We start from the raw sequence: 25,790 nt of genomic DNA on the forward strand, positions 1-25,790 counted from the left end.
AATTAGCCAGATTAGCACATTTTTGTCAGAAATTGCACAAAAAAAATCAATTTTTTTCAGGGAATACCTCAAATCCCTCATCACTGTTTATGTTTTTCAGGCAAGTAGTGTGTACTATTCAACCTGTTTTGCTATGAAATTGAATGAAAAGGCAAAAATGCAGAAATTTGTCTTGTAAAATTTAAATTTTCTAGGAGTGGATCCCCGAGTCAATCTTTCTATTTCTGTGATTTGAAATTTCAGATAAAGAAAATGTAACGGACAAAGCGACATCAATATGTTCGTCCCGTTGGGGGACATAAAAAATCGCTACCTTCTATGCTGTGCCTGTATATGACATTATACCAGACGTCAGCAGACAGTATTGAGGACGACACTACAGACTGTGTTCCATATCCACCATATATCAACGAGTTCTCCACCCAAAGACATAGGGTGCCATTTGACGTACAGAAAATGGGATATGGTCCAGTCGTGTAACCGCTATCCAGTTTCAACCAAACCTCCACGGTAAGACTGTATGTAAAACAACATGAAAATTAGAACTCTTGTATTCTACTATCAGTCTGTAACGTTTCATACTTAGGTAAGAACGACATGTAAATACTGAGCTAGTGTTCTTCTATCATGTGTTACGTTTCATATTGTAGGTAAGAACGACATGTAAATATTGAGCTAGTGTTCTCCTATCGGTGTGTAACGTTTCATACTGTAGGTAGGTAAGAACGACAGGTAAATATTGTGCTGGTCTTCTTCTATCGGTGTGTAACGTTTCATACTGTAGGTAAGAACGACATGTAAATATTGAGCTGGTCAACTTCTATCGGTGTGTGACGTTTCATACTGTAGGTCAGAACGACATGTAAATATTGAGCTGGTCAACTTCTATCGGTTTGTGACGTTCCATACTGTTGGTAAGAACGACATGTAAATATTGAGCGGGTCAACTTCTATCGGTGTGTAACGTTTCACACTGTAGGTAAGAACGACATGTAAATATTGAGCTAGTCTTCTATCGATGTGTAACGTTTCACACTGTAGGTAAGAACGACATGTAAACATTGAGCTAGTCTTCCTCTATCGGTGTGTAACGTTTCACACTGTAGGTAAGAACGACATGTAAATATTGAGCTAGTCTTCTTCTATCGGTGTGTAACGTTTCACACTGTAGGTAAGAACGACATGTAGATATTGAGCTAGTCTTTTTCTATCGGTGTGTAACGTTTCATACTGTAGGTAAGAACGACATGTAAATATTGAGCTAGTCAACTTCTATCGGCGTGTAACGTTTCACACTGTAGGTAAGAACGACATGTAAATATTGAGCTAGTCTTCCTCTATCGGCGTGTAACGTTTCACAATGTAGGTAAGAACGACATGTAAATATTGAGCTAGTCTTCCTCTATCGGCGTGTAACGTTTCACACTGTAGGTAAGAACGACATGTAAATATTGAGCTAGTCTTCCTCATCGCGTGTACGTTTCCACTGTGTAGACGACATGTAAATGAGCTAGTCTTCCTCTACTTTCACGTTCACATGTTGGTAAGAACGACATGTAAATATTGAGATAGTCTTCTTCTATCGGTGTGTAACGTTTCATACTGTAGGTAAGAACGACATGTAAATATTGAGCTAGTCTTCTTCTATCTGAGTGTAACGTTTCACACTGTTGGTAAGAACGACTTGTGAAATTTGAGCTAGTAATCTATCGGTGTGTAACGTTTCACACTGTAGGTAAGAACGACATGTAAATATTGAGCTAATTTTCTTCTATCGATGTGTAGCGTTTCACACCGTAGGTAAGAACGACATGTAAATATTGAGCTAGTCTTCTTCTATCGGTGTGTAACGTTTCATACTGTAGATAAGAACGACATGTAAATATTGAGCTAGTCTTCTATCGGTGTGACGTTTCATACTGCAGGTAAGAAGGATATGTAAATATTGAGCTAGTCTTCCTCTATCGGTGTGGAACGTTTCACACTGTAGGTAAAAACGACATGTAAATATTGAGCTAGTCTTCTTCTATCGATGTGTAACGTTTCACACTGTAGGTAAGAACGACATGTAAATATTGAGCTAGTCTTCTTCTATCGGTGTGGAACGTTTCACACTGTAGGTAAGAACGACATGTAAATATTGAGCTAGTCTTCTTCTATCGGTGTGTAACATTTCATACTGTAGGTAAGAACGACATGTAAATATTGAGCTAGTCTTCTATCGGTGTGTAACGTTTCATACTGTAGGTAAGAACGACATGTAAATATTGAGCTAGTCTTCTTCTATCGTTGTGTAACGTTTCACACTGTAGGTAAGAATGACATGTAAATATTGAGCTAGTCTACTTCTATCGGTATGTAACGTTTCATACTGTAGGTAAGACGACATGTAAATATTGAGCTAGTCTTCTTCTATCGGTGTGTAACGTTTCATACTGTAAGTAAGAACGACATGTAAATACTGAGCTAGTCTTCTATCGATGTGCAAAGTTTCACAATGTAGGTACGAAGAGCATGTAAATATTGAGCTTGTCTTCTTCTATCGGTGTGTAACGTTTCACGCTGTAGGTAAGAACTACATGTAAATATTGAGCTAGTGTTCAACAATCAGTGTGTAACGTTTCATACTGTAGGTAAGAACGACATGTAAATACTGAGCTAGTCTTCTATCGATGTTTATTTTTTTTTTTAGTTTGTTTATTCTTTTTGTTTAATTTAGCGTCGCACCAACATAAGTCAAGACTATCGATGTTTAATGTTTCACATTGTAGGTAAGAACGACTTGTAAATATTGAGCTAGTGTTACTCTATCGTCGTGTTACTTTTATAACATACATTCTGAGCGCAAGGAGCATAAAACTAAAGCATATCTTCCAAAGAACCAAACGTTTGTTAAAAGACTGTGATCAACTGTTATGGTCTGGTTACGGTTGGATATTTCAATACTGTTGTAATACATAACGGGAATTAAAAATAAATCCTCAATATATATGTGAAAACAATGGATCTGTTTTGACCAATTAAAATATTTTGAATGGCTCTAATCAGTGTCTGGAAATTGACTCGGAAACGGCCGTAAGTTATAAGTCAGGTAGATTGGTAATAAAGAATATTAGGTCGAATAATTAAAACTGATTTTTTTATCATTCATCGGAAACTCCAACTGTTGCACCACATTTATACCTATTTTATATCTATCAATACCAAATGATTTTACTTTATACACACTTTTAATTAGTAGGAACATTGATAAAAAAAACACACATCTGAGTATTGTTCATGGCACATCGTCCTGTAATGGTGAAGAACATCTATGTCGAGTAAGTTGAACTTACATCCATACAAAAAATGCAAAAATGTTTTATCTCTAAGTGTGACTTCCAGAAGGGAGCAGTTTCGTACATGCGACATATTACTTTGTCACGGTGAGTGTTTGTGCCAAGTTAGTATGGAAAGTTAAGTTACTGATCGGACTAAAACCTATTTTCATTGACTTCTAATTGTGAACTTGACATCTGAGACATGGGCCTTGGTCTTTCACGCAAAACATCATCTCATAATGGGAAACATTCGTGCCAAGCGGGTTTTGAAATGCCTTGATGAAGTTCTAAACCGGATATGAAACAGACAAAGTTAAATTTGACTTCCAAGTGTGACCTTGACCTTGAAGGTAAGGATTTGGATCTTGTTTGCGACATGTTGTTTTATTTTAGAAACATTTCAGCCAAGTAATTTCAAGATCCATGGACGAATGACAGAAATGCGGACCAACATGAAACATTTACTTGTGTGACCTTGACCTTTGAGCTTTGGGTCTTGGTCTTTCGCGCAACACGTCGACCAACTATGGCAAAATGTTTGTGTCAGTTAATTTCAAAATCCTTTCACAGGTCATAGTTATGGGCCTGCGAAGAGGTAAGACAAACAAACATTCGAACGAACAAAAGGACAAAGCACGTTTCTACGCCACTCTTTGTTTTTTTTAAATATGCGGGAACAATTATGCTGAGTTCAAAGCGACTAGCTTTTCCGGGGTCAGTGTTTTGAAGCACCAGTGAAGACGCGACTTGAAAATACAGTACACGAGCATTTTAGCGGACATTATTCTGCTAAAGACTGCATCATGACACAAAACAACGTACTGAGATAGACTGCATCACCACAAAAGTCTAGAACATGCTGGAAAAGACTTATCATGGCACAAAACTAGAACGTGCTGGAAAAGACTTTGTCATGACACAAAACTAGAACGCGCTGGAGAAGACTGTATCATGCCACGATACTAGGACGTGCTGGAAAAGACTGTATCAAGACACGAAACTAAGACGTGCTGTTAAAAACTGTATCATGACGCGAAACTAGGACGTGCTGGAAAAGAAGGTATCATGGCGCAAAACTAGGACGTCCTGTAAAAGACTGTATCGTGACGCGAAACAAGGACGTGCTGGAAAAGACTTATCATGACGCGAAACTACGACGTGTTGGAAAAGACTGTATCTTGACGCGAAAGTAGAACGTGCTGGAAAAGACTGAATCATGACGCGAAACTAGGACGTGTGGGAAAAGACTATATCATGACGCTAAACTAGGACGTGCTGGAAAAGACTGTATCGTGACGCGAAACTAGAACGTGCTGGAAAAGACTGAATCATGAAGCAAAACTAGGACGAGTGGGAAAAGACTGAATCATGACGCGAAACCAGGACATGTGGGAAAAGACTATATCATGACACGAAACTAGAATGTACTGGGAAATACTGTATCATGACGCGAAACTAGGACGTTCTGGATAAGACTGTATCATGATGCGAAACTAGGACGTATTGAAAAAGACTGTATGTGACGCGAAACTAGGACGTGTTAGATGAAATCTGTGTCAATTTGCAAAACAAGACTGACGTATGCTGTTCCAACCTTCGCCACTGAGTAAAAACTCTGATGTATTTCGTACCCACAAGAAAACTATAAAAAAACTATAATTTAATAATTCAACCAACAATGCAATAACGGTTAATAAATGTAATGTATGTGTACAAACTAATTTACCTTTCGTCTATTTGCAGGGTCAGTATATCATCAAGCGTAACATAATCGTCTATTCCGTCAAAATGTAACGCCTGGTTTGTATGATCTAAGCACTCAGCACGCAGATTTGACCAAATAACTGACATGTCACCAAACTGCAACACACCAAGTCTTCCTCCAGATATTGTGGAGTCGTATAAAGGTCCGGAATCAACAAGTAACGTGTAACCACGGTATACCTGGATACTGGTTTGATAGAGAGAGCATTTATGTGTAGGATTTCAGCTTAAAAGAAAGAAACACACAGAACAGGTTTTCTGCAAGTTTCAGCCATACAAAATTACATCTGGTGTCTACTTCAAGAAGTGTACAAATGAGCTGACTCACTTTAGATTCATTTTGAAACTTTTTAAAATTTTATTTCAAAGAACAAACACAATATTTAGACCATTTTAGTCTCCTTGCATGCAATCACTTTGTAAAGCCTAGAAAATGACACCACAAAGGAGCAAAATTGTAAAAATATCAAAGTAGCAAATGTTATTTTAAGTATTGTTCTGCGTCAAACTCTTTGTTTCGTTGAACGGTATCAGAATCCTGTGGCGATAATGTTTGAATAAAAACTTAACATCGAACCTGATATATCCTATGGACGGTTGGTGTGTTATGAACCATCTATACGATGTCTCTGGCAACCATCCTTGAAGATTTGCATCCTGCCAAATAAGTCTAGTTTCTCCTGACGTACCATAACTGTGCCAGACAGCCTCTGCCATAGTGCTGCCAGGTCCAGTACTTGAGTCTACCACCTTTAAACATAATGATACGGCACTTGTATAAAATCATCCGAAATTTACAGTATGAAGAAATATGTCTTATCCTAGTATTTAAAATGTATAAACAAAAATGATTACTGTACATAAACTCTCTTAGTTTCAGGGAGTAGTTGATTTGGCAACATTCTGTTACCAATAGTTTTGGTTTGCATTGATATAAGAAAGGAAGTGTGACCGAATTTAAGGATTTTTTTCGGGGATCGGAAGGGCTGAAACTGTTTTGAGGAAGCTCCATACCTTCAACTGGATTCCCTTAATTCCAGCTTTGTATGTCGTATCCCCGTAATTATTGTGAACACCTTTCCATGTGACCACATAAAACATCCTATTGTTCGTGTATCCAAACACACAGCCAAAATAGTCCGAGGCCGATGAATATTTTGTGAACCAAGTTCCAGCGTATTCCACCTCTCCGTAAGCTTGCTCACCTGTCATATAGATTTATGTTTATGGTTTATGGTAATATGTGCTGATAAAATTAACGTGATGACGCAAAACAAAGCATTTATGGTAAAACTTGTTGATGTATATGGTAAATGTGTTGACGAGAACAACGCGATGACTCAAAACAAAGCGTTTATGGAAGGTCCTGTTGATGAATATGCTAAATGTGTTGACGATAACAACGCAATGACTCATAACAAAATGTTTGCGGTAGAACATGTTGATGAAATCAACGCGTTGACTCGAAACAAAGCGTTTACGGTAAATCATGTTGATGATATCAACACGATGACTCAAAACAAAGCGTTTGTGGTTAAACATGCTGACTCAAAACAAAGCGTTTATGGTAAAACATGTTGACAAGGTCAATGTGACGAGTTAAAACAAACCTTGTATTGTAAAACAGGTTGACAAGATCAACGTGATTCATGAGTCAAACAAAGCATATAGTGAGGAACATGTTGACGAGGTCGATGTAATTCATGAGTCAAACAAAGCATATAATGTAGGGCAAATAGCAACTGCTTTACCTATAAGCATGACAGGCATCCATGTGTGCACTGTCTGTTGAATTTCTGCCCCATTATCTTTGACTTCCCAATACGGTGCATCAGCAGAAACTGAAGGGTCAAGTTCAACAGTGAAATAATTGCTAAAACTTGTGGTACTGATGGCTGGATTGTGTGGACAGGTGTCATTTTTATCAATCACACTGTCTCCGTCTGCGTCAGTTTCACAATCATCACCAACCCCATTACCATCCACGTCATCCTGACCAACATTGCTATAATATGGACAGTTGTCAAGGTCATTGATAACACTATCGCCGTCCATATCCGAATCACATAGGTCACCTAAAAACATGAAAGATCAAAGTACATCCGTGTCACATAGGTCACATGAAAAACATCCAAGATCAAACTACATCCGAGTCACATAGGTCACCTGAAAAACATCCAAGATCAAACTACATCCGAATCACATAGGTCACCTAAAAACATGAAAGATCAAAGTACATCCGAGTCACATAGGTCACCTGAAAAACATACATGGTCAAACTACATATAATAACCTACTACACGTTTATGTCTAGCATTTTAGGCGTAATACCGTGAAGTTTCATTAAGTTGAGTGCAAGGTTCGGAAGATTAGGCGCGCACAAGACTGCATATGCAGACTGTATGTTTACAGTATGTTAACAAAAATCAAATTCCCATAACTGTTTTTCTGAAAGAATCTAACATGTACCATGCACAACAAAGGTTACAAATGATCACTTGTTTTAAGATTTATTAAATTGTATGCATGGGTTCAAGAGCTTAGGCGCGCACAAGATTGCATTTGCAAACTCTATGTATATACAGTAGAAACTCCGAAAACCGGATCCTGTCCGGACAAAGTAAAAAATCCGGTTTTCAGAGGATTCCTGTTTTCTGAGGATTTTGCACAAATTTCCAAGAGGATTTATATATATATATATTGCATTTGACTGTATTAATTATGTTCAATGTTGTTTTTTTTTTAACTTTTTTTCTTTTCTGCATTGAATGTCTATGTTATATATTAAAACTGAATTATTTCTATCAGAAAAAGATTACTAATAAATGATACTTTATAATGGAAAGAACGTTTTGTTTATCGTGACTGATCGCTTGTGTTAAGATTCATTAAATTGTATGCATGGGTTCATGAGCTTAGGCGCGCACAAGATTGCATATGCAGACTGTATGTACATACATGTAGTAGAGTAACAAAAATCAAAGTCCCGTAACTTTGAAATTTTTTCTGAAAGAACCTAACATGCACCATGTACAACTACTGTTGTTACTGATCACTTTTGTAAGGTTTCATTAAATTGTGCCAAGAGGATGAGAAGAGTTGGTGCGCACAGGATTGTGTCTGTGTATTTAGTAGAAAAACAAAAAACAAAGTCCCGTAACCTTGCAAATAAATATTTTTCCTGAAAGAGTCTTACATGCACCATGCGCAAATACTGTTGTTACAGATCACTCAATAAGATGTGTCAAGGGGATGAGGAGAGTTGGTGCGCACAAGATTGTGTCTAAAGACGGACGGACGAACGGACGGATAGACAACCTGAAACCAGTATTCACCCCCCCCCCCCCCCCCCCCCCCGACACACACATACACACTTCGAACAACGAAGTTGTAAGAGATGCAAGACGAACAAACAAAGCACCAGAATATATTATCTTTTTATGTAATAATAAAAACCGTGTTACAGTAGTTAAAATGTAGTCATAACGGTCAATACATTTTAATATATTAACCAATTGTCGCCGATCACTTTCGAAATTTCGAGTATCGATCAGTAATTCAACTACGTTTTACTAAACCTTATACCTCTTGAAATGATTGATCAGCAACCAGATTATAGATACAGTCTCACATATCTGTCATTATCATGATGTAGGAATGTTTGAAACAATTTCATATAAATGTACAAAACAGTTGTTTTCACTGTCGATGGATAATTCTTTGTAGATAGTATTTTAGTATACATGTATTGTGAATTTGAAGTTTAATGCATTTGTTTGTTTATGAAATGTATGTAATGTATGTTCTGCTCTTCATTATGGAGAAATAAAAGTATCTATCTAGGTATCGAATATGAATACATGAAATATGAAACTCGGTATCTCGAACTCAAAGGGATCGTGTGCTTTACTTCGGGATAACCGAAAGTCGACTTAAAATTATATTTTGTGGACGTATTTTCGGAACTAAACTTGAATATGTCTTCGAGAATTTGGAGATCAGCGAGTTCGAGATATCGAGTTTCAATTGTACTTTGCAAGAAAGCAAAACAAATGAGAACCATTGCCACCCTATATATCTCAACTGAGTACCATTGTTCTGAATTCAAAGCCAAGAAAAGAGATACACAATACAGTAAAGCACACTAAAACACTATAACCATTTAAAGACAAAACCTTTCGTATGCCCAAATTATCAATCAGGTCAAAACAATTTTCGTCATCTCTTCAAAGTACCCTTCCTAAAAAGAAATACACTATTGGAGTCTTGCTATTCAAAAAAAAAAAAAATACAACAAAGTAGTCTCCCATTGGTATACTCGTGAGACTCTAAAATGATTGTTTATTTGTTTGTTTCGAGTTTAACGCCGTTTTTTAACAGTATTTCAGTCATGTAACGGCGGGCAGTTAACCTAACCAGTGTTCCTGGATTCCGTACCAGTACAAATCTGTTCTCTGCAAGTAACTGCCAACTACCCTAAATGAGTTATCAGAGGTGGAGGCCGAATGATTTCAGACACAATATCTTTTATCAAATCGTCACGGAGAACATTCGCCCCGCCCGGGGTTTGAACTCGCGACCCCGCGATCCGTAGACCAAAGCTCTCCCTACTGAGCTAAGCGGGTGGGCTATTCTCTAACAATGATGCTTCTAGGTGCATAACGTTTACCTTCGATCATTTTCATTAGGACCGGAAGTAGGAAAAAGTCACAGGAACTAAGGTCAGGAGAATAAAGTGGATACTCAAACTCAATAACTTTTTCTTGTAAGACAGACTGTACAGTTAAACATTTGTGGACGGGTGCGTTGCTTTGAATTAGCTGCTATTTTGATATATTTTTAAAGCTATAAGTACTGAGAATTTCTTAGGAATTTGTACAACGTGGCCGCTATAATTTAAGGAAATCGCAATTAAAACAATCTTTGCACTTTTCTGTCATTTTTTCAATGTCCGCCTTGTCTAGTTTTTACTCAGCCATTGTTTGTTATTTAAAATAATATACTGGGTATCTTGCAGGCTGGTATCTCTTTTTCAGGCTAAACATTTGAGTCGAACATATGCAATAAAATGTAATAAAGCTGGGCTAGTACATAATAATACATATTTAACTTACCCGTGCCGTCAGAATCAATGTCCGACTGATCAGCGTTAGGATATAAGGGACAATTGTCCAGAATGTCAAGAATGCTGTCTCCATCCCTGTAAAATAAAAAGCATCATTTTCCCAATTTGAAATCGACCATTCTTTTGAATAGCACTTCCTCGAAAATCTGTGGTCTAAGTGGTCGTGAGTTTTATTACCGGACGGCATGTATGTTTTCAGTGACGACACTTTGTGTGAAATTATTCATACCCACTCTCTGAATCGTGTTACCTGCGAAGCACAGGTACATGGCTTCAGATAAGCATCATTTTATCGTTAAAACGAAATGATTTTCATCTAAAACGAATTAAATTTCAAAACGTGTCGTTCAAAAACGAATTGATTTTCAATTTCAATCTTTTAAAAACCCTTGAACTCGCCGAAAACGCCAAGAAACCATCTTCCGATTGTCATGTTTACAGGAATAAGGTCAGTAATTTGGTCAAAAATGTGCTTCCGTGGAAAGAAGTCCATAATAAATAGATCCTAATTTTCCCAATTTTTGCGCAAATTTGTGTAGAACGAGTGCTTTAATCATCATTTTTCACTACTAGAATACATTCTACAGGAAATGAGACGTTTTTCATGTTCATACATCCCACATGGCAAGTTTTGCAGATCGAAACCGGAATTAGGTGTTTATTGCGCGGACGACAGCAAATATGCACCATTTTTAGGGTAGCAGACCACAACTGACTGGCATTTCACTAGGAACTATATAACCCCCTATTTTCTTTTCATTTTTCCGTATTTATGATAGAACTTCCATGAAAAATAGGTGTAGGAAAAAAGATACGTAAAGACGACCTGAAGTTGTCGAATTGTTTTTATATGAAACAAAGAAGGATTTGAATTACTGACCTTTAACCTTACACTGATATAATTTGTCAGGGTGTTAAATTACGATTACACCGCTAATGAAAGTCAGCGATAAAAACCGAACCGTGCCGTTTATAAGCCTGCTAGAATGATCTCCCCTTCTGGTGGATTGAGGTATCAAGTGGCAGCTCGCTCCTGGTCATGCCTTTTACATCTCTGAAGTATATGCTCCGCAGTCTGATCTTCTTCACCACATTGGACAAGTTGGCGATGATATCAGTCTGTATTTCTTGTACATGTACAGAAACTGTATAGAGCCAAAAGTTTCATCGAGGCTACTGGTCTGACATATGGGCGGCGGTTACCTCCAAAATTAATAAATATACAATCCATTCATAAACAAGTCAGTCAGTGCACTACCTTCAATGTCGTCTAGTTCGAAACTCCATCCCGTCCAATATATCCACACTCAATGCATTGTATTTTGAAACCATTTAATACAAAACTTCATTCCATCCATTTAAACATGGAACGATGCATCGAAAAACTTGTTGCGATGCACCGTAATATGAAATCATCCAATAAAACATGAAACCATGCAGCTCAATGTGAAGCCGTTTAACACTACGTGAGTACGTGCAGTGTAAGATGAAATGATTCATTACAACATGATGCTGTCTAATGCATATTGACACCGCTTTGTGTAATTAAGAGCGGTGTATAAAAACTTGATATCATGCAGTCCAATGTGAAGACGTTTAACGCATCATGAGTTCGTGCAGTGTAAAGTGAAACGATTCATTAAAGTTTGGCGCCGTCTAATGCATACTGAAACCATGTTGTGTGATTTGGAGCGGCGTATCAAAATTTGATGCCATGCAGCCAAGTGTGAAATCGTTTAACGAAACACCAGTACGTGCATTGTAAAAGGTTAACAAGACTATAAGTTCATAGGTTTGACCTTTCATAAATATTGATTCTGGAACACTTTTACATTACGTGCCTTCTGTTGCCTTAACGTATGTTAGGGTTTCACCTGGCAGCTAGTTATAACTTTTATTTAACTGTCTTGTGACTTTGGAACAAGGGACTAAGAGTGAGGTTAGGTGCACCATAAACCGGTTTAAACTCCCCAGTGGTGGTTTTGCCACTGACCGTTCCATGGCGGTGCCCCACTGTGTTCCTGTATTTGTTTGTTTTGTCCTTGTGTGTTTATTTTGTTTGTATGTGTGGTGTGCGAGTGTTGTTCGTGTGTGCCTTTGGGGAGGCTGTGTTTTTGGAACGTGGCTTTCCCTGTTGGATATTCTTTCTTGTTTTCACATAAAAATATATTGAAATTTATCCTAAAACCGACCTTGTGGTAAAAATCTAACATTCAATTTTAAACATTTCCTGCGATTTATCTGAATATTTAAAGGGACCTTATTTCGTGAAACATCTTTCTTCTCAGTTAAAGCTTTGTCAGAAGTATGATTCCTGAAACAGAATCAGTAAAAGAAAAATGACAAAATTGAGTTAATTTTTTTAATCCTATGAAATTTATGTTTACATGTTTATGCTTTTAGACAGTATATCAAATTTACATTGTACTTCATATTTTTTGTTTGTTTGTTTGTTGTTTTTTTCGGGGGAGTGGGGGGGGGGGGGGGGGGGGGGGGGTTAATTGTTTGATTGTTTTTGGTTTAACGCCGTTTTTTTCAGCAGTATTTCAGTTATGTAACGACAGGCCGTTAACCTAACCGGTGTTCTTAGATTCTGTACCAGTACACACCTGTTCTCAGCAGGTTCTCAGCAGGTAACTGCCAACTTCCCTACATGCATCCATGTGAGACACAATGTCTTTTATCAAAACGTAATGGAGAACATAGCCAAGCCCGGGCATCGGACTCGCGACCCCAAGATCCGAACATCTGCGCTCATCCTAATTGAGGTTATCAGGCAGGTTAGAGGTAGAGGTAGAGGCAGGTTAGAGGTAGAGAGAGGGAGGGGAGTGTCGGCGGAAAATCTTAAGCCGTTTTTAAACTCTTCTTCATTTAAGTTGGACAGTCAGTTTCCTTGATTTCATACTAGTATTAACTTCATATCCACAAGTATCTGCTACGTTCGCTCGGATCCCCTAACAGGTCATATGAAATCCAGGAAACTGACTTTCCAACATAAATGAAATATTGTTTAAAAACGGAAAAAGACCCTGTCCAACCAAAACAACAACAACAACAACAACAAAAGCTTAACATAAGAAGAAAGATGTTTCACGAAAGTAAGGTCCCTTTAAATATTCAGATAAATAGCAGAAACTGTTTAAAATTAAATGTTAGAACAGTACCACAAAGTTGGTTTTAGGACAAATTTCGAGATGTTTTTCTTTTTATGTAAAACTGATCCATAATTTATATTTCACGGTGCCTATACCACGTGACTTTTATGGCTATGTGTGGGTATAAAAAACATAAACAGTCGTCGATTCAGGTAACATTTTTCATGATAACTTTCTTAATCCTGCACCAATTTTATTCAAATAAAGACGAGGGCCCGGCCATAAGAAAGATACAATCACGGCCCATCAGTTTGAAAAGAATAAATTCGTATTTTTGTCGAAAAGTGCAACCTCGCATTTTTTTGTCAGATTGCCGACGTGCTATGTGTGGGTGTATTCTGTTAAAATCGTTAATAAAACTCTTAAAAATGCGTTCAGCGACAGGGCAAATGGAACCGAGAATGTAATTTTACCTTGTTTGACAGTTGCAAAATGATCGTTAAGAAATATAGCGTATTCCTCTCGTTTTTTAAATAAATAAAAAAATGCTATGTGTGGGTGCCGCTAAATTTATGCTATGTGTGGGAGTAAACTCATAAAAATGATACCGTTGCTTGAGATACTTGCACTAAGTGAGTTTTAACTTACTCATAGAAGAAATGAGTATCCATCAAGCATAACTGATCTTTTTTATTTTTATTTAGAAAGTCGCTGTGTTATAGAGAATAGCGCGTCAGATTCATTGTTGTTATTAATTACGAGCGCGTGTTATCTGTTGTTATTAATTACGAGCGCGTGTTATCAAGCATCTTTGTAGGGATAACGCATGTTTTTTCGTGTTATAACATCTGCAGAATCTCGAGGGATTGGTTGGTACTACTTTGTTTTGTCACGTTGACGTCAATTCATTTCATAAACACGCAATTGAATCAGTGTCCATAAGGTAGTTTTAAAGGGCAGTATGTGTGACAATATAGTGTAGAGCATAGATCGTAGCCTTGGATGCTGCTCCATTGCAAATTCCACTGCTCACCTAGTTCGTGGTTAGTTGCAGCTAAAATGGCATTTATTTTAGCTTTGCGCTATACGTTTGAAACAACACAAATTACTACTACTTCAGGGTTGGAGTTCAAACTTTTATGAGTTTACTCCCACACATAGCATAAATTTAGCGGCACCCACACGTAGCACGTTTTTATTTATTTAAAAAACGAGAGGAATACGCTACATTTCTTAACGATCATTTTGCAACTGTCAAACAAGGTAAAATTACATTCTCGGTTCCATTTGCCCTGTCGCTGAACGCATTTTTAAGAGTTTTATAAACGATTTTAACAGAATGCACCCACACATAGCACGTCGGCAATCTGACTGAAAAATGTGCGGTTGCACTTTTCGACAAAAATACGAATTTATTCTTCTCAAACTGATGGGCCGTGATTGTATCTTTCTAATGGCCGGGCCCTCGTCTTTATTTGAATAAAATTGGTGCAGGATTAAGAAAGTTATCATGAAAAATGTTCCTTGAATCGACGGCTGTTTATGTTTTTTATACCCACACATAGCCATAAAAGTCACGTGGTATAGGCACCATGTATTTATAACAGGTCAAACTCGTGTTTCGTTAAACGGTTTCAGACTTGGCTGCATGGCATCACATTTTGATACGCCGCTCCAAATCACACAACATGGTTTCAGTATGCATTAGACGGCGCCAAACTTTAATGAATCGTTTCACTTTACACTGCACGAACTCATGTTGCGTTAAACGTCTTCACATTGGACTGCATGGCATCAAGTTTTAATACACCGCTCTCAATTACACAAAGCGGTGTCAATATGCATTAGAAAGCATCAAGCTGTAATGAATCATTTCATCTTACACTGCACGTACTCATGTTGTGTTAAACGGCTTCACATTGAGCTGCATGGTATAATGTTTTGTTGCATGATTTCATATTACGGTGCATCGCAACAAGGTTTTCAATGCATCGTTCCATGTTTAAATGGATGGAATGAAGTTTTGTATTAAATGGTTTCAAAATACAATTCGTTGAATGCAAATATATTGGACGGGATGGAGTTTTAGACTAGACGGCATTGAAATGCACTGCACTGACTGACTTGTTTATGAATGGATTGTATATTTACTAATTTTGGCGGTAACCCCCTCCCATACTGACAGTGTAGTCGCGAACAACAAGAAGATCTCCCCTTCTAAGAAATTGTGAATATGGCAACTGCATTAAGAAAGCGAGGATGAGGCTATATAGCAATAAAAGAAATTGTTCTTTGTTTCATATAAAATTCAGCTACTTCAGAACAAGTTTGTTACAGTTTCTAGATTTTCACTCCGTCGTAGACCTATTTTCCACAAGATATCCATACATTTGCTTCAAGAAAACGAAAAGTAAAAGGGGTGTTGAATAGTATGCAGTGAAATGCGAGTCAACTGAAGTCAGGTACCCTCATATTGCCGCATTTCAGAAAGCAGTCCGCAGAATAAACACCCTACTTTCGTTTTCAAGTAAACAACTCGAAAACATGCGAATATTAGCATGAAAAGTGTCCTATTTTATGTATAATTCATACCACGAGTGAAATAATGCCCATTTGGCCCTCGATTTACGTGCAAATGCGCGAAAAATGGAAAAATTTGAATCTATTTATTAGGGACCTTTTTCGACTACACCACGGAAGCACATTTTTGACCGAATTACTGCATTACAACCATGAGCAAAAAATACAAACTGACAGTGCATTTCCTAATTTTGTGACAAGAACGAAAAACGTTTATGAAGATATCGTACATGGAATTGTGTCGGAGATCGTGAAAAATGTCATTGATTCTAGTCGGAAAAGGCCAGTGAAACATAGTGGACTAAATGTAACAGGAAAATTTAATTCTGTCGCAGGAAACGGCCTTTTGGTAAAACGAGCGTTATTAAATGAATGATTAAACACGCTCCTTCCAACAAAAAACTAAAAGGTAAAACTTTTTGCAATGAAAAACTAATTGAAAATTAAAAAAAAGAAACTAATTGGATTTAAAATTTGGTAGTGAAAAAACAAATTGCGAAAAAATCAAGAAGTGAAAAACTAATTGCATGAAATATTATCTGGAGTCCTGCAGGTATATATTGGTACACAATCCAGGAACATTGGTTATGTTAATTAACTGTCCATATTAAACAGTTACTGTATAATGATGTGGTGAATATCAAAGGTGATATCAGCTTGCTCAGGTCTATAGGTTTGGATATTCACTGCTATTATCATACAGCAAATGTTTTACTTCATTACTACACTAAAAGAGAGCAGTGTGGTAAATTTCTGCCTTAGATTGTTCGTAGGAAAAAATGTTTTCAGAGATTTCATCGAAATGTAACGAGGCTGCTAACTAGATTACGAGCGTTTATAGAAACCAGATATGATTAGCTGGTGTTTTACAAATCTTTATTTAATATTGTGCATGAGGTTTTTTTTTGTTTACAAGAATATCAATGCATACAGTGAATACACTTTCAATGGACCTCTAAATGTCAACGTTTTGACTAATGAGATAGGCGGAATTGACGAGTCAGAAAATATAACATTATTTCGAGATATAAAACGGCGCTTGAAACAACCCAAAACGAACAAAATACCATTCTTTTGGAATACGTGTAACTTTTTTATATTCAGACTATTGCTGTAATATATGCCAAAAAATCGAAAATTTCTTTATTATTCATTTGCTGTTCATTCGCGAACACCTGATAAAAATATAGCCGCACGATAATGAAAAATCACAAGTATGAAATATGCTGATATGATAAATGGATCACTTTTTAGCGAGGTTAAATAACGTCTCTTTTGAATTCGTCAACAATGGCGCCAGTTATTCCTAGCTAACGACACGACTATGAATCAAGTAAGTACAGGCCCGCCCGCTTAGCTCAGTAGGTAGAGCGTTGGTTTCCGGATTGCTGGGTCGTGAGTTCGATCCGCGGGCGGGGCTACGTTCTCCGTGACTATTTGATAAAAACATTGTGTCTGAAATCATTAGTCCTCCATCTTCAATTCATGTAGGGAAGTTGGCAGTTACTTGCGGAGAACAGGTTTGTACTGGTACAAAATCCAGGAACACTGGTTAGGTTAACTGCCCGCCGTTACATGACTGAAATACTGTTGAAAAACGGCGTTAAACCCAAAACAAATAAAAACAAAACTAAAAAAGTACACTCATCAAATAAACTGAAGCTCCCTGAAACTTTAAGAGATATCAAACAGAATTACACCAGATCTATAATTTGGTTAATGCTTCTTCTAAAATCGTACAAAGAAGTTAAAATAATCACGAGGTTCACATTAATTTTTCTATTAGTTTTGTGAGCCATACATTTTTACCATTTTTCACTGCCATTTAAACACCACATGCATGATATCGTATGTATAAAATTCTAATGTCCAAAACTCAGTGGGAAATCATTACATTTTAAAAACCTTAGATATTTACTATTTAACCGTTGAAAATAAAACTTATTGTATAGAAATAGTTGGATTTTTTCTCCTTACATTACCGTTTTGAGGCCAGAACAGTTCGGAACAGATATCTAAGCGGTCATGCACTACTAACACCTATACTAGTATTTTTAATTCATATCTGACTATAGTAAATCACAAGACACCATATAATGAAATTAGTAGATAAATTCGTACAAATCTATTCAAAGCTATTGACAAGTGATCTAAAGGATTGTTTCTTGGATTACCAATTCAGCATTGTCTGCTCATTGCAGTGGTCTATTACTTACTCATCTTTATTTGTGCCACCAACTGTATCACAGGCGTCACCTACACCATTCTGGTCTGTGTCTAGTTGGTTATCGTTGTCAACATTAATACAGTTGTCACACGCATCTCCTACCGTGTCACTATCACCTGTATTTTCCTGACCCGCGTTGGCGACCAGCGGACAATTGTCACTACCATCAAGTACACCTGAATAGAAATTGCCACATAAGGTGCATAAAAGTGTTTACCACTTAATTTGAAAATAACTGTGTGTTGTCTAAATCCGAGCTGTCGACAGAGGCAATTATTTGTGACACCCGAAAGTGGCAATAATAAACACATCTTAAAGGTAACATTTCGCTCAGTGTCTTAGCCTGAAATATGTTTCTGTCCATACAGACAATGGTTGCTGCCATAAAGTCATCTTAATGGATGGTTTTCCTAGCTTTTTTCTTTCTAAATTTTGCGACATATGGACACTTGATGCTGCCAATCGTCTAAAAGCTAACATTTTACTAAAAGTAACTTATTTTAGTACAAGTTATTAATGGATGCTGCAAAAAATGAATAGTGTTTCACTCAGTGTGATTTTTTAAAATTTTCTTGTCCGACTGCTATTTTCACCAAAGGTGCCAGAAACAGTTTCTGACATTCTGTATATTCACTTCCTCATTTAATGGTAAGAAGACTGATCATCAATATACAATTTTCCTGAGAGGATGCTGAAAACTTTCTCACGACACATATTCTCTCAAACACGAACATAACATGAACATACCGTCATCATCGTCATCCGAGTCGCAAATGTCACCAACACCGTCGCCATCGGTATCTAGTTGATCAGCATTTATATCATTGGGGCAGTTATCACAGGCGTCGCCTACACCATCAGCGTCAGTGTCAGTCTGGTTCCAATTAGAGACATACTGACAGTTGTCCTGATGAAAACATGCAGCATCATACGAGATCAGAAAACATAAAGTTTTTGTATTACATGTAGTTACAGAGACATTAAGTAAATAATTTCCACTCACACGATACACGTAATTAATTTTCATATCTTTAGAACTCGGCAAATGGAACAGTATCAGTCAAGATGAAATACTGGTAACCGTTTGAGTCGTAAATTCGGCCAGGTCGTAAATATTCGGCCACCCACTCTAAAACGTTTATTCCAGCCAGATGCTCGAGGACGCATCTGTGTCATCACAAGCACTTGCGTTAGCAACAAAGTCGGCAAAAAACAACAAGTTGAGGTGAGTAGAAAAAAAGTTGTCCTTCCCTAAAGTTTTTTTACTCTAAATAGCAAATATTTTGTCTCGCGGGTCGCGTGACGTCATTGCACGCGCTCGTTTATACTGAGGCCCGGCAAGGGTTAATTCAAATCTAAACTTTATAACACAAAAAGAACACGCGCTAACTAGCATAATACGCGTTAGAACCAAGAAAACGAATATATTGCCCCTCAACGTCATTGAATTTTCATGTCTACGTTGTTTTTTTCACGTTGACGTCAATTCCTTTTGAATTATCCGTTTTGGGGCCGTAAATTGTTTATGCTTTGCCACGGAACGCGCATATATAAAAAGGTGTTATGATAACACGTGAGCGACAGATTCTCTTTACTCTCCTGTTAAAACACCCCCGAAAAATGACAGGAACAGCAGTTTTATGCTAGAATGTGTGATAAACAGTGACGTAAAAAATAAACTACGTCATGCTGATGTGAGAAGGATGATAGGCGCTTTTTAAATCTGTTGGCAAATATTTCCCACAAGGTATGCTATTGAAAATTGATTGCAGTTTGTTGAAAAAAGAACAATTTTGGCTGTAGCATCGATTTATTTCCAAGAAAATGTTGAAAATACAACCAACTTTATGTTCAAAAAGTGGCCGAATATCTACAACCTATGGATGGTAAAATGTGGAGGCTAAACCTGTCTGTTATTTTAAGTGCGGTTGTATTGTTTACCATACTGTAAACGGCTGTTAATGATAACAATCAATGTTGCTTGTATCAAAGCACATATGGTAGAAATTTTGTACAAATCAAATCAATTGTAAAACGAAAGAAATATTTATGAAAAACCGCAAGAAGTGGCCGAATTTACGACTCGAACCAGTATCTGGAATAAAACAGTATTTAACGGTCAATCTTAGCTCGTAGTTTAACTTCACATAATTCGAAAATGAATTCAATTTATACTTGTGATTGTATGATTAAAGATAAAGAGAGATACTGACCAGATAGTCCCATCTTCCGTCATTATCATCGTCAGAATCACAGTTATTCCCGCTGTTATCACCATCACTATCTTCCTGGTTACTGTTAGATACATAGCGACAGTTGTCCTGACAACACAAACGAAATTCTATTAAAACTTTAAGACTTACGAAAAATATAGAATGCTCAAGATTGAAGACAAATTAAAATTGTAAGATGCTTATAATGATATTTTTTCAGTAGAACGGTTACATTTGAAATATTTAAATGAATGGTATAATTCTACAGGTAATAATATGGACTTAAGTCCTTCTAATACTCGATTTTAAAGTTTGTTCGGGCTTGTTCAGAACATAGAGACTAAGATTATTAGAATATTCAAACAGTGTATATTTAAACTGATACCCTGAAGCATCCCCAATCGATGCAGGATATTCCGTTGTCTGGGTGTCCGTCATTGTCCGAGTCTAAACCGCACCTCTCTCCGTTACCCGCATAGCCAGGCTTACACTTTAATATAAACGCAGAAATGCTCTACATTATTCGCATGTAATCACAATAATATCTAGAATAACTTACCCAAGTTATCAGACTGATGCATGAATACTTTACCAGCCAACCATGCTAGACGCGAATGCCGTAACCCAAGTAACCAGGCTTACACTAATAAATATACACGAATGTTCTACATTACCCGAGTATTCACGACTACACTGATAAATAAGACACATGATTACTCTCTTTTTTCCAAGTAATTGCACAGTCTCTTGCATATGTTTGATACATAAGGCAAGTACTGGGAAGTCGCGGATTCAAACACTGAAATATAATATGTAGAACGTAAATAAACATTTTTGTGATATGCTCGGGTTTAAGCGTATTGCTAAACCTGTTGTACTCACCTCACATCTATACTCAGCTGGTCCCAAGTAAACACAGTTCGCCCAGACATTGTTACAATCATGTGCGCCAGAGATACAGAAATTATCTAGATAGCAGCCGCTCTTGTTTGTACCAATATATCCCGTCTCGCAAAAATCACAATAATAGCTGCCCTGAAATTTAAGAAAATCAGAAAAACTGAAGTGGATGAAATTTATAAATTTTATGAGTGTATGTACCAAACCCTTTAATAAATCTGATACATTGTACCACTGTCTTGTATAATACGAATAAAAACAGTGAGATAATCCAAATGTATACGTATATAAACTGTACCGCGACACTCAACGTTTTAGATTTTTGCAAACCAATACTACTATAGTTATCCTACATCGATTAACTTTGGTGGTCAATTTCAACAAAAACTTTACCGTGTCGAAGAAGTACAAAAAGTTATTCATTCGGAAAGCTTTTAGTAGCTATTAACCTTGCGATGTGATAATTATAAAATTTCTCATTGTGTGTAATGTAAGTAACATAGCTCAATAGGATATTTGTTTTGTTCCAGACTTTAAATCAGTTAATTAAAGAGCTACTGGACTGTTTAGTCTCATTCCTGATGCACAACAGTACTGATGCACAACAGTACAAGTACTTTCCGTGCAACATATTCATTTATAATTTCGTTTCAGTAAGTCTAAAGATCAAAGGGTATTGTACATTGAAATATATTTGATCAGCATATAAACAGCAATGCAATATGAGTAAACCAAACTATTCTATTGTTGTATAACATATTATTATATGTAACAAAGTTGATTGCGGCCACATTCATTCATTCATTCATTCCTTTATTCATTCATTCATTTATTTGATATTATAAACACATACATCATGTCGATACGTAGAAAAATTATCACATTCATTTTGACATTTAAAAGGAAAAGAAGTAATTTGAAAAGACGGAATGACATCAACGGTACTAGCAGGTCAGAGGCATTTTGTCACGTGACACATAAACAGCATCCTTAACGCCATCGATTGAAAATTGTAGGAGCCGTTGCAGGGAACTTTCACTAAGGTTCCTCAAAATTTTCACCCTGTATATAACAGGATATCATTTGGACAGAATTTGAGATCCCATAAAGCATATGATATAATATATATAAGCAAGTCCATCATGCACCAGTCGCATGGCATGGTCTTATACAATGTTCTATTTGGTGTATAAGCATAAAACCTCTCTTTAATTTCTTGTACATTCACATCCTGACTTAAACTCGTCAGCAGTTTCCGTTTGATCATTCCATACTACTTTTGGCGGCGTATTCAACTTGTTCGACGCAGGCGGCGTCAAGTATATGGGATACACTTTATTTTGGACCATGTAAAGGCAGTAATGAATAGCTTCGGGACGATAAATAGAACACAGTGAATAGTGTGTTAAAGGACCCATGATATTGCACAACAGATTTTTTTGAATAAACAGAAATGACAAAAAGAAAACATCAAAAATGTATGCAATGCAAATTACTATGTGATATATGTTATTTGTCATTCCTCTCTTTATTTGTAGAGCAGAAAATAGTTTTTATTTAAAAATACGTTAAAATGTTGATCCAATTTATTGATAAGGGAGGTTACTCTAAGTAAAGCTTTTGGGAAGCGTTATTCTAGATACGTACAACGTAGTCGGAGACTAGATCTTGATTTCGTAGTTCTATATTTTCATTATATCTAGAACCCCTAACCCCTATATATGTATTTAATAAAACTATAAACCTAACCCTTACCTAACACAGAACAAAATACGGATTGGATTAGACAGGGTAGTACATTTTCGCGATCTAGTCTAATAAATCCAAAAGTTTTCCGAAAGAGTGACGCTTTCCAAACATTTGTCATGACCCATTTAGCCTTTATGACACGATGTGCCTCAGATTTTTGAGTTCCAATGAGACTGAATGTCTGGAAAGTCTTAGAACTTTAGATAAAAGGACCGCCTAGATTTACTCGCAACTTGGTGTCAAGGTTATTGCAGGTAGAGAATTTGTATTGCGTGGTTATACTTCTTTATCATGTTTATTCCTGCCTGTTATTTAACAGTTTATACAATCTATTGTATTATGTGCTAATGTTGATAATTTGTAACCAGTCAGTCTAGTACAGTTTTGATTAGGTAATTTCCCATACTTCAGACACAACATTTGTCGGCGTCTTTGATGTTTGCATGAATGAATTTCCATGTGAAGATTGTGCTTACTTTGTGTCGTTCCTATTCGTTTGAAACAACAAGGGCATACAACTCTTGTTTATATATAGATCTGTTTGTAGGTCTTGCCCAAAGAATTGTTGAGTTTTAATATGAGCTAAATCGGGTCCTTAACGTGGGCTGTAAGTAAAACGAAAAAAATCGTAATGGTCGAATGGACAGAAGGACAGTTCAATCGCTATATGTCCGGCATAAAAATGAAATTTGTAATCTACAGATGTCGGCGTGATGGAATATGTCAGAATAATTTGTATGTTTAATATATTGATAACGTAACACATTAAGCACAGATAGTGCTTGACTCCCTTTACATGCAATCATTGCTATAATTATTGTTGCATTGTTGTAAATAATAGAATTTGGGTCATTTGTGGCTGATTTGGGTTCATTATATGGCTAGCTGGATCCCAGCATCACACATTATGTCATATACAAAAGTTAAAGGGAACCAGATATTTGATAGAGTAAGTACTCGTTGTAAAACGTTATGTTTAAATTTGGACCAATCAGAAACAAGTTCTAAAAATAGCACGTCTGCTTGGGTATAAATAGGTAGATGGACAGAGAGCTCATTCGGTATCCAGCGGTTGAAGAAGACACATCGAGGATTCAACTAGTAATTTATTCCAGTACCCTGATAAGGAGACTATTGCAGTTACCCTGTCAGGGCGGATAAATTATTAAAAAGAAGACGTTTGAAGTTCATAGACTAAAGAAGAGTTGCAGAATTTCAACAAGGTTTCGAGCTATAGGGCCAGCGCATAGGAGTTTTACCTTAAAGGTAGTTTAATGCTATAGACGATAGCAGATACAGGCTGAGCATCGGAAAGCTGAGACAGAGACCCAGAGTTTGGTAATCTACTGAGATAGTAGGAGAGTTCCAGTTTATAGACGGTTCAGCGTTATTGGCGAAGTACAGCCAAGGCATCGGGGATATACCCATATGGTAGTTGAATGCATATTATAGCATATAGGCGCTGAGCATCCAGGAGTCAGGGCATTCATATAGAGCTGAGAGGACAGAGGCCGAGCATCTATGCGATAGGACTCGTAACTTGTTGATTCAAAGACATTGTCTGACGGGAACTTCAACAAAAAGACCAGTCAAGTATACAGTTTCCAGCCTTTAGGAGTTCGAGCTAATCATTTTTAATTGAAGATTGTTAGTTTGAAACATTTAGTGATTTGCCTGATCCCTGACATTGTCTAGCTCATAATAGAAATCATTTACAAATCATTGGTACACGAATCATTTAGGCAAGGTAGCCAGAGGAAAATTCTATATATGAGATATTTGGTCTCACCAGCTCTACGTATAACAAAGGACATTCTACATCGTTTGTCAGCTAGTCTAAGACGTAGTCACCTTAGCGATTGGATCCAAACCATTGTTCAAGATACTAAAGGCGTAGGCACTTCCCTGGGTCATATAACCTGTATCCTGACAGAATAATACCTGCAACGTAGTACCACAGGAAATATCACCCGCTTCTCTAGTGTCAATACATACCGCTGTGTTAACACACGGCATTCTGGAGTCACAACCTCCATTATTTACAGCACACTCGTCAATGTCGTTACAAGTTTGGTAAGACGTGTTGTCATACATTGTGTTCATCCAAACAAACACCCTCTGGTGTACGCCCCAGGCATAGGCGTCCTCAAATGTGCCGGAGTAGCCTTCAGGACACTCTAGACACTGAAAGCCAGGTACTGTGTTGATACATCTTGAATCGAAGCACGGGTTGTTGTCAGCACACTAAGTATGTAAAATAGGAAAAACATGTAGATATTAAGTAAAAAGAATATTTACAAAAATCAGATTAGCATTCCGATTTATTTTGACAATACTGAAAAGGCTTGACTGATGATTATGAATTCATGAAACAAAAGTTATTAAACATTATAGACTGATATAAAAGCTGTATTTATTTATTTATTTATTTATTACAGTCTCTTCACTGTACAGTATATCAATATACAACATAGGTCATAGAAACAATAATACAATGTACAATGTCATTCATATATGAATTATAAGAGACTGAGATAAAATCGACTTCTACTATAAAAAGCCAGACATAATTTTAAAACATACTCATATTTACTATTAATGGTATTACCAATAATTAAAATTCTATATTTACTATCTTAAATCAAGGAATTAGACATATAAGTAATAAAGCAGTGCCATTTAAAAGTTTAAAACAGTCTATTTATAATGAAAAGGAGATAGAACAATTGTTTACAGACTGTCCTAAATATCTACATTGGTACATATAAGACCATAATGTCAGTGTTATTGATACAGCTATTAAAAAGCTATCTGTTT

At 36.8% G+C, this 25,790-nt stretch overlaps 1 protein-coding gene across 1 annotated transcript in view; it reads right to left on the bottom strand.

The window, feature by feature from the left end:
* The window catches only part of LOC123536981 (thrombospondin-3-like), a 68,556-nt gene that overhangs the window by 25,958 nt on the left and 16,808 nt on the right, over positions 1-25,790 (bottom strand). Inside the window, exons 9-20 of the mRNA XM_053529219.1 lie at positions 24,969-25,217; positions 21,207-21,359; positions 20,710-20,814; positions 20,325-20,432; positions 18,859-19,018; positions 18,101-18,287; positions 10,199-10,284; positions 6,836-7,159; positions 6,099-6,289; positions 5,662-5,834; positions 5,047-5,271; positions 314-516 (exon numbers count right to left, since the gene is read on the bottom strand). Of these exons, the coding sequence (XP_053385194.1) occupies positions 314-516; positions 5,047-5,271; positions 5,662-5,834; positions 6,099-6,289; positions 6,836-7,159; positions 10,199-10,284; positions 18,101-18,287; positions 18,859-19,018; positions 20,325-20,432; positions 20,710-20,814; positions 21,207-21,359; positions 24,969-25,217 (2,164 nt within the window). The remainder of the gene's footprint in view (positions 1-313; positions 517-5,046; positions 5,272-5,661; positions 5,835-6,098; positions 6,290-6,835; positions 7,160-10,198; positions 10,285-18,100; positions 18,288-18,858; positions 19,019-20,324; positions 20,433-20,709; positions 20,815-21,206; positions 21,360-24,968; positions 25,218-25,790) is intronic.

Source organism: Mercenaria mercenaria, chromosome 17 (assembly GCF_021730395.1).
Source record: "Mercenaria mercenaria strain notata chromosome 17, MADL_Memer_1, whole genome shotgun sequence".
Taxonomy (NCBI): Eukaryota; Metazoa; Mollusca; class Bivalvia; order Venerida; family Veneridae; genus Mercenaria; species Mercenaria mercenaria.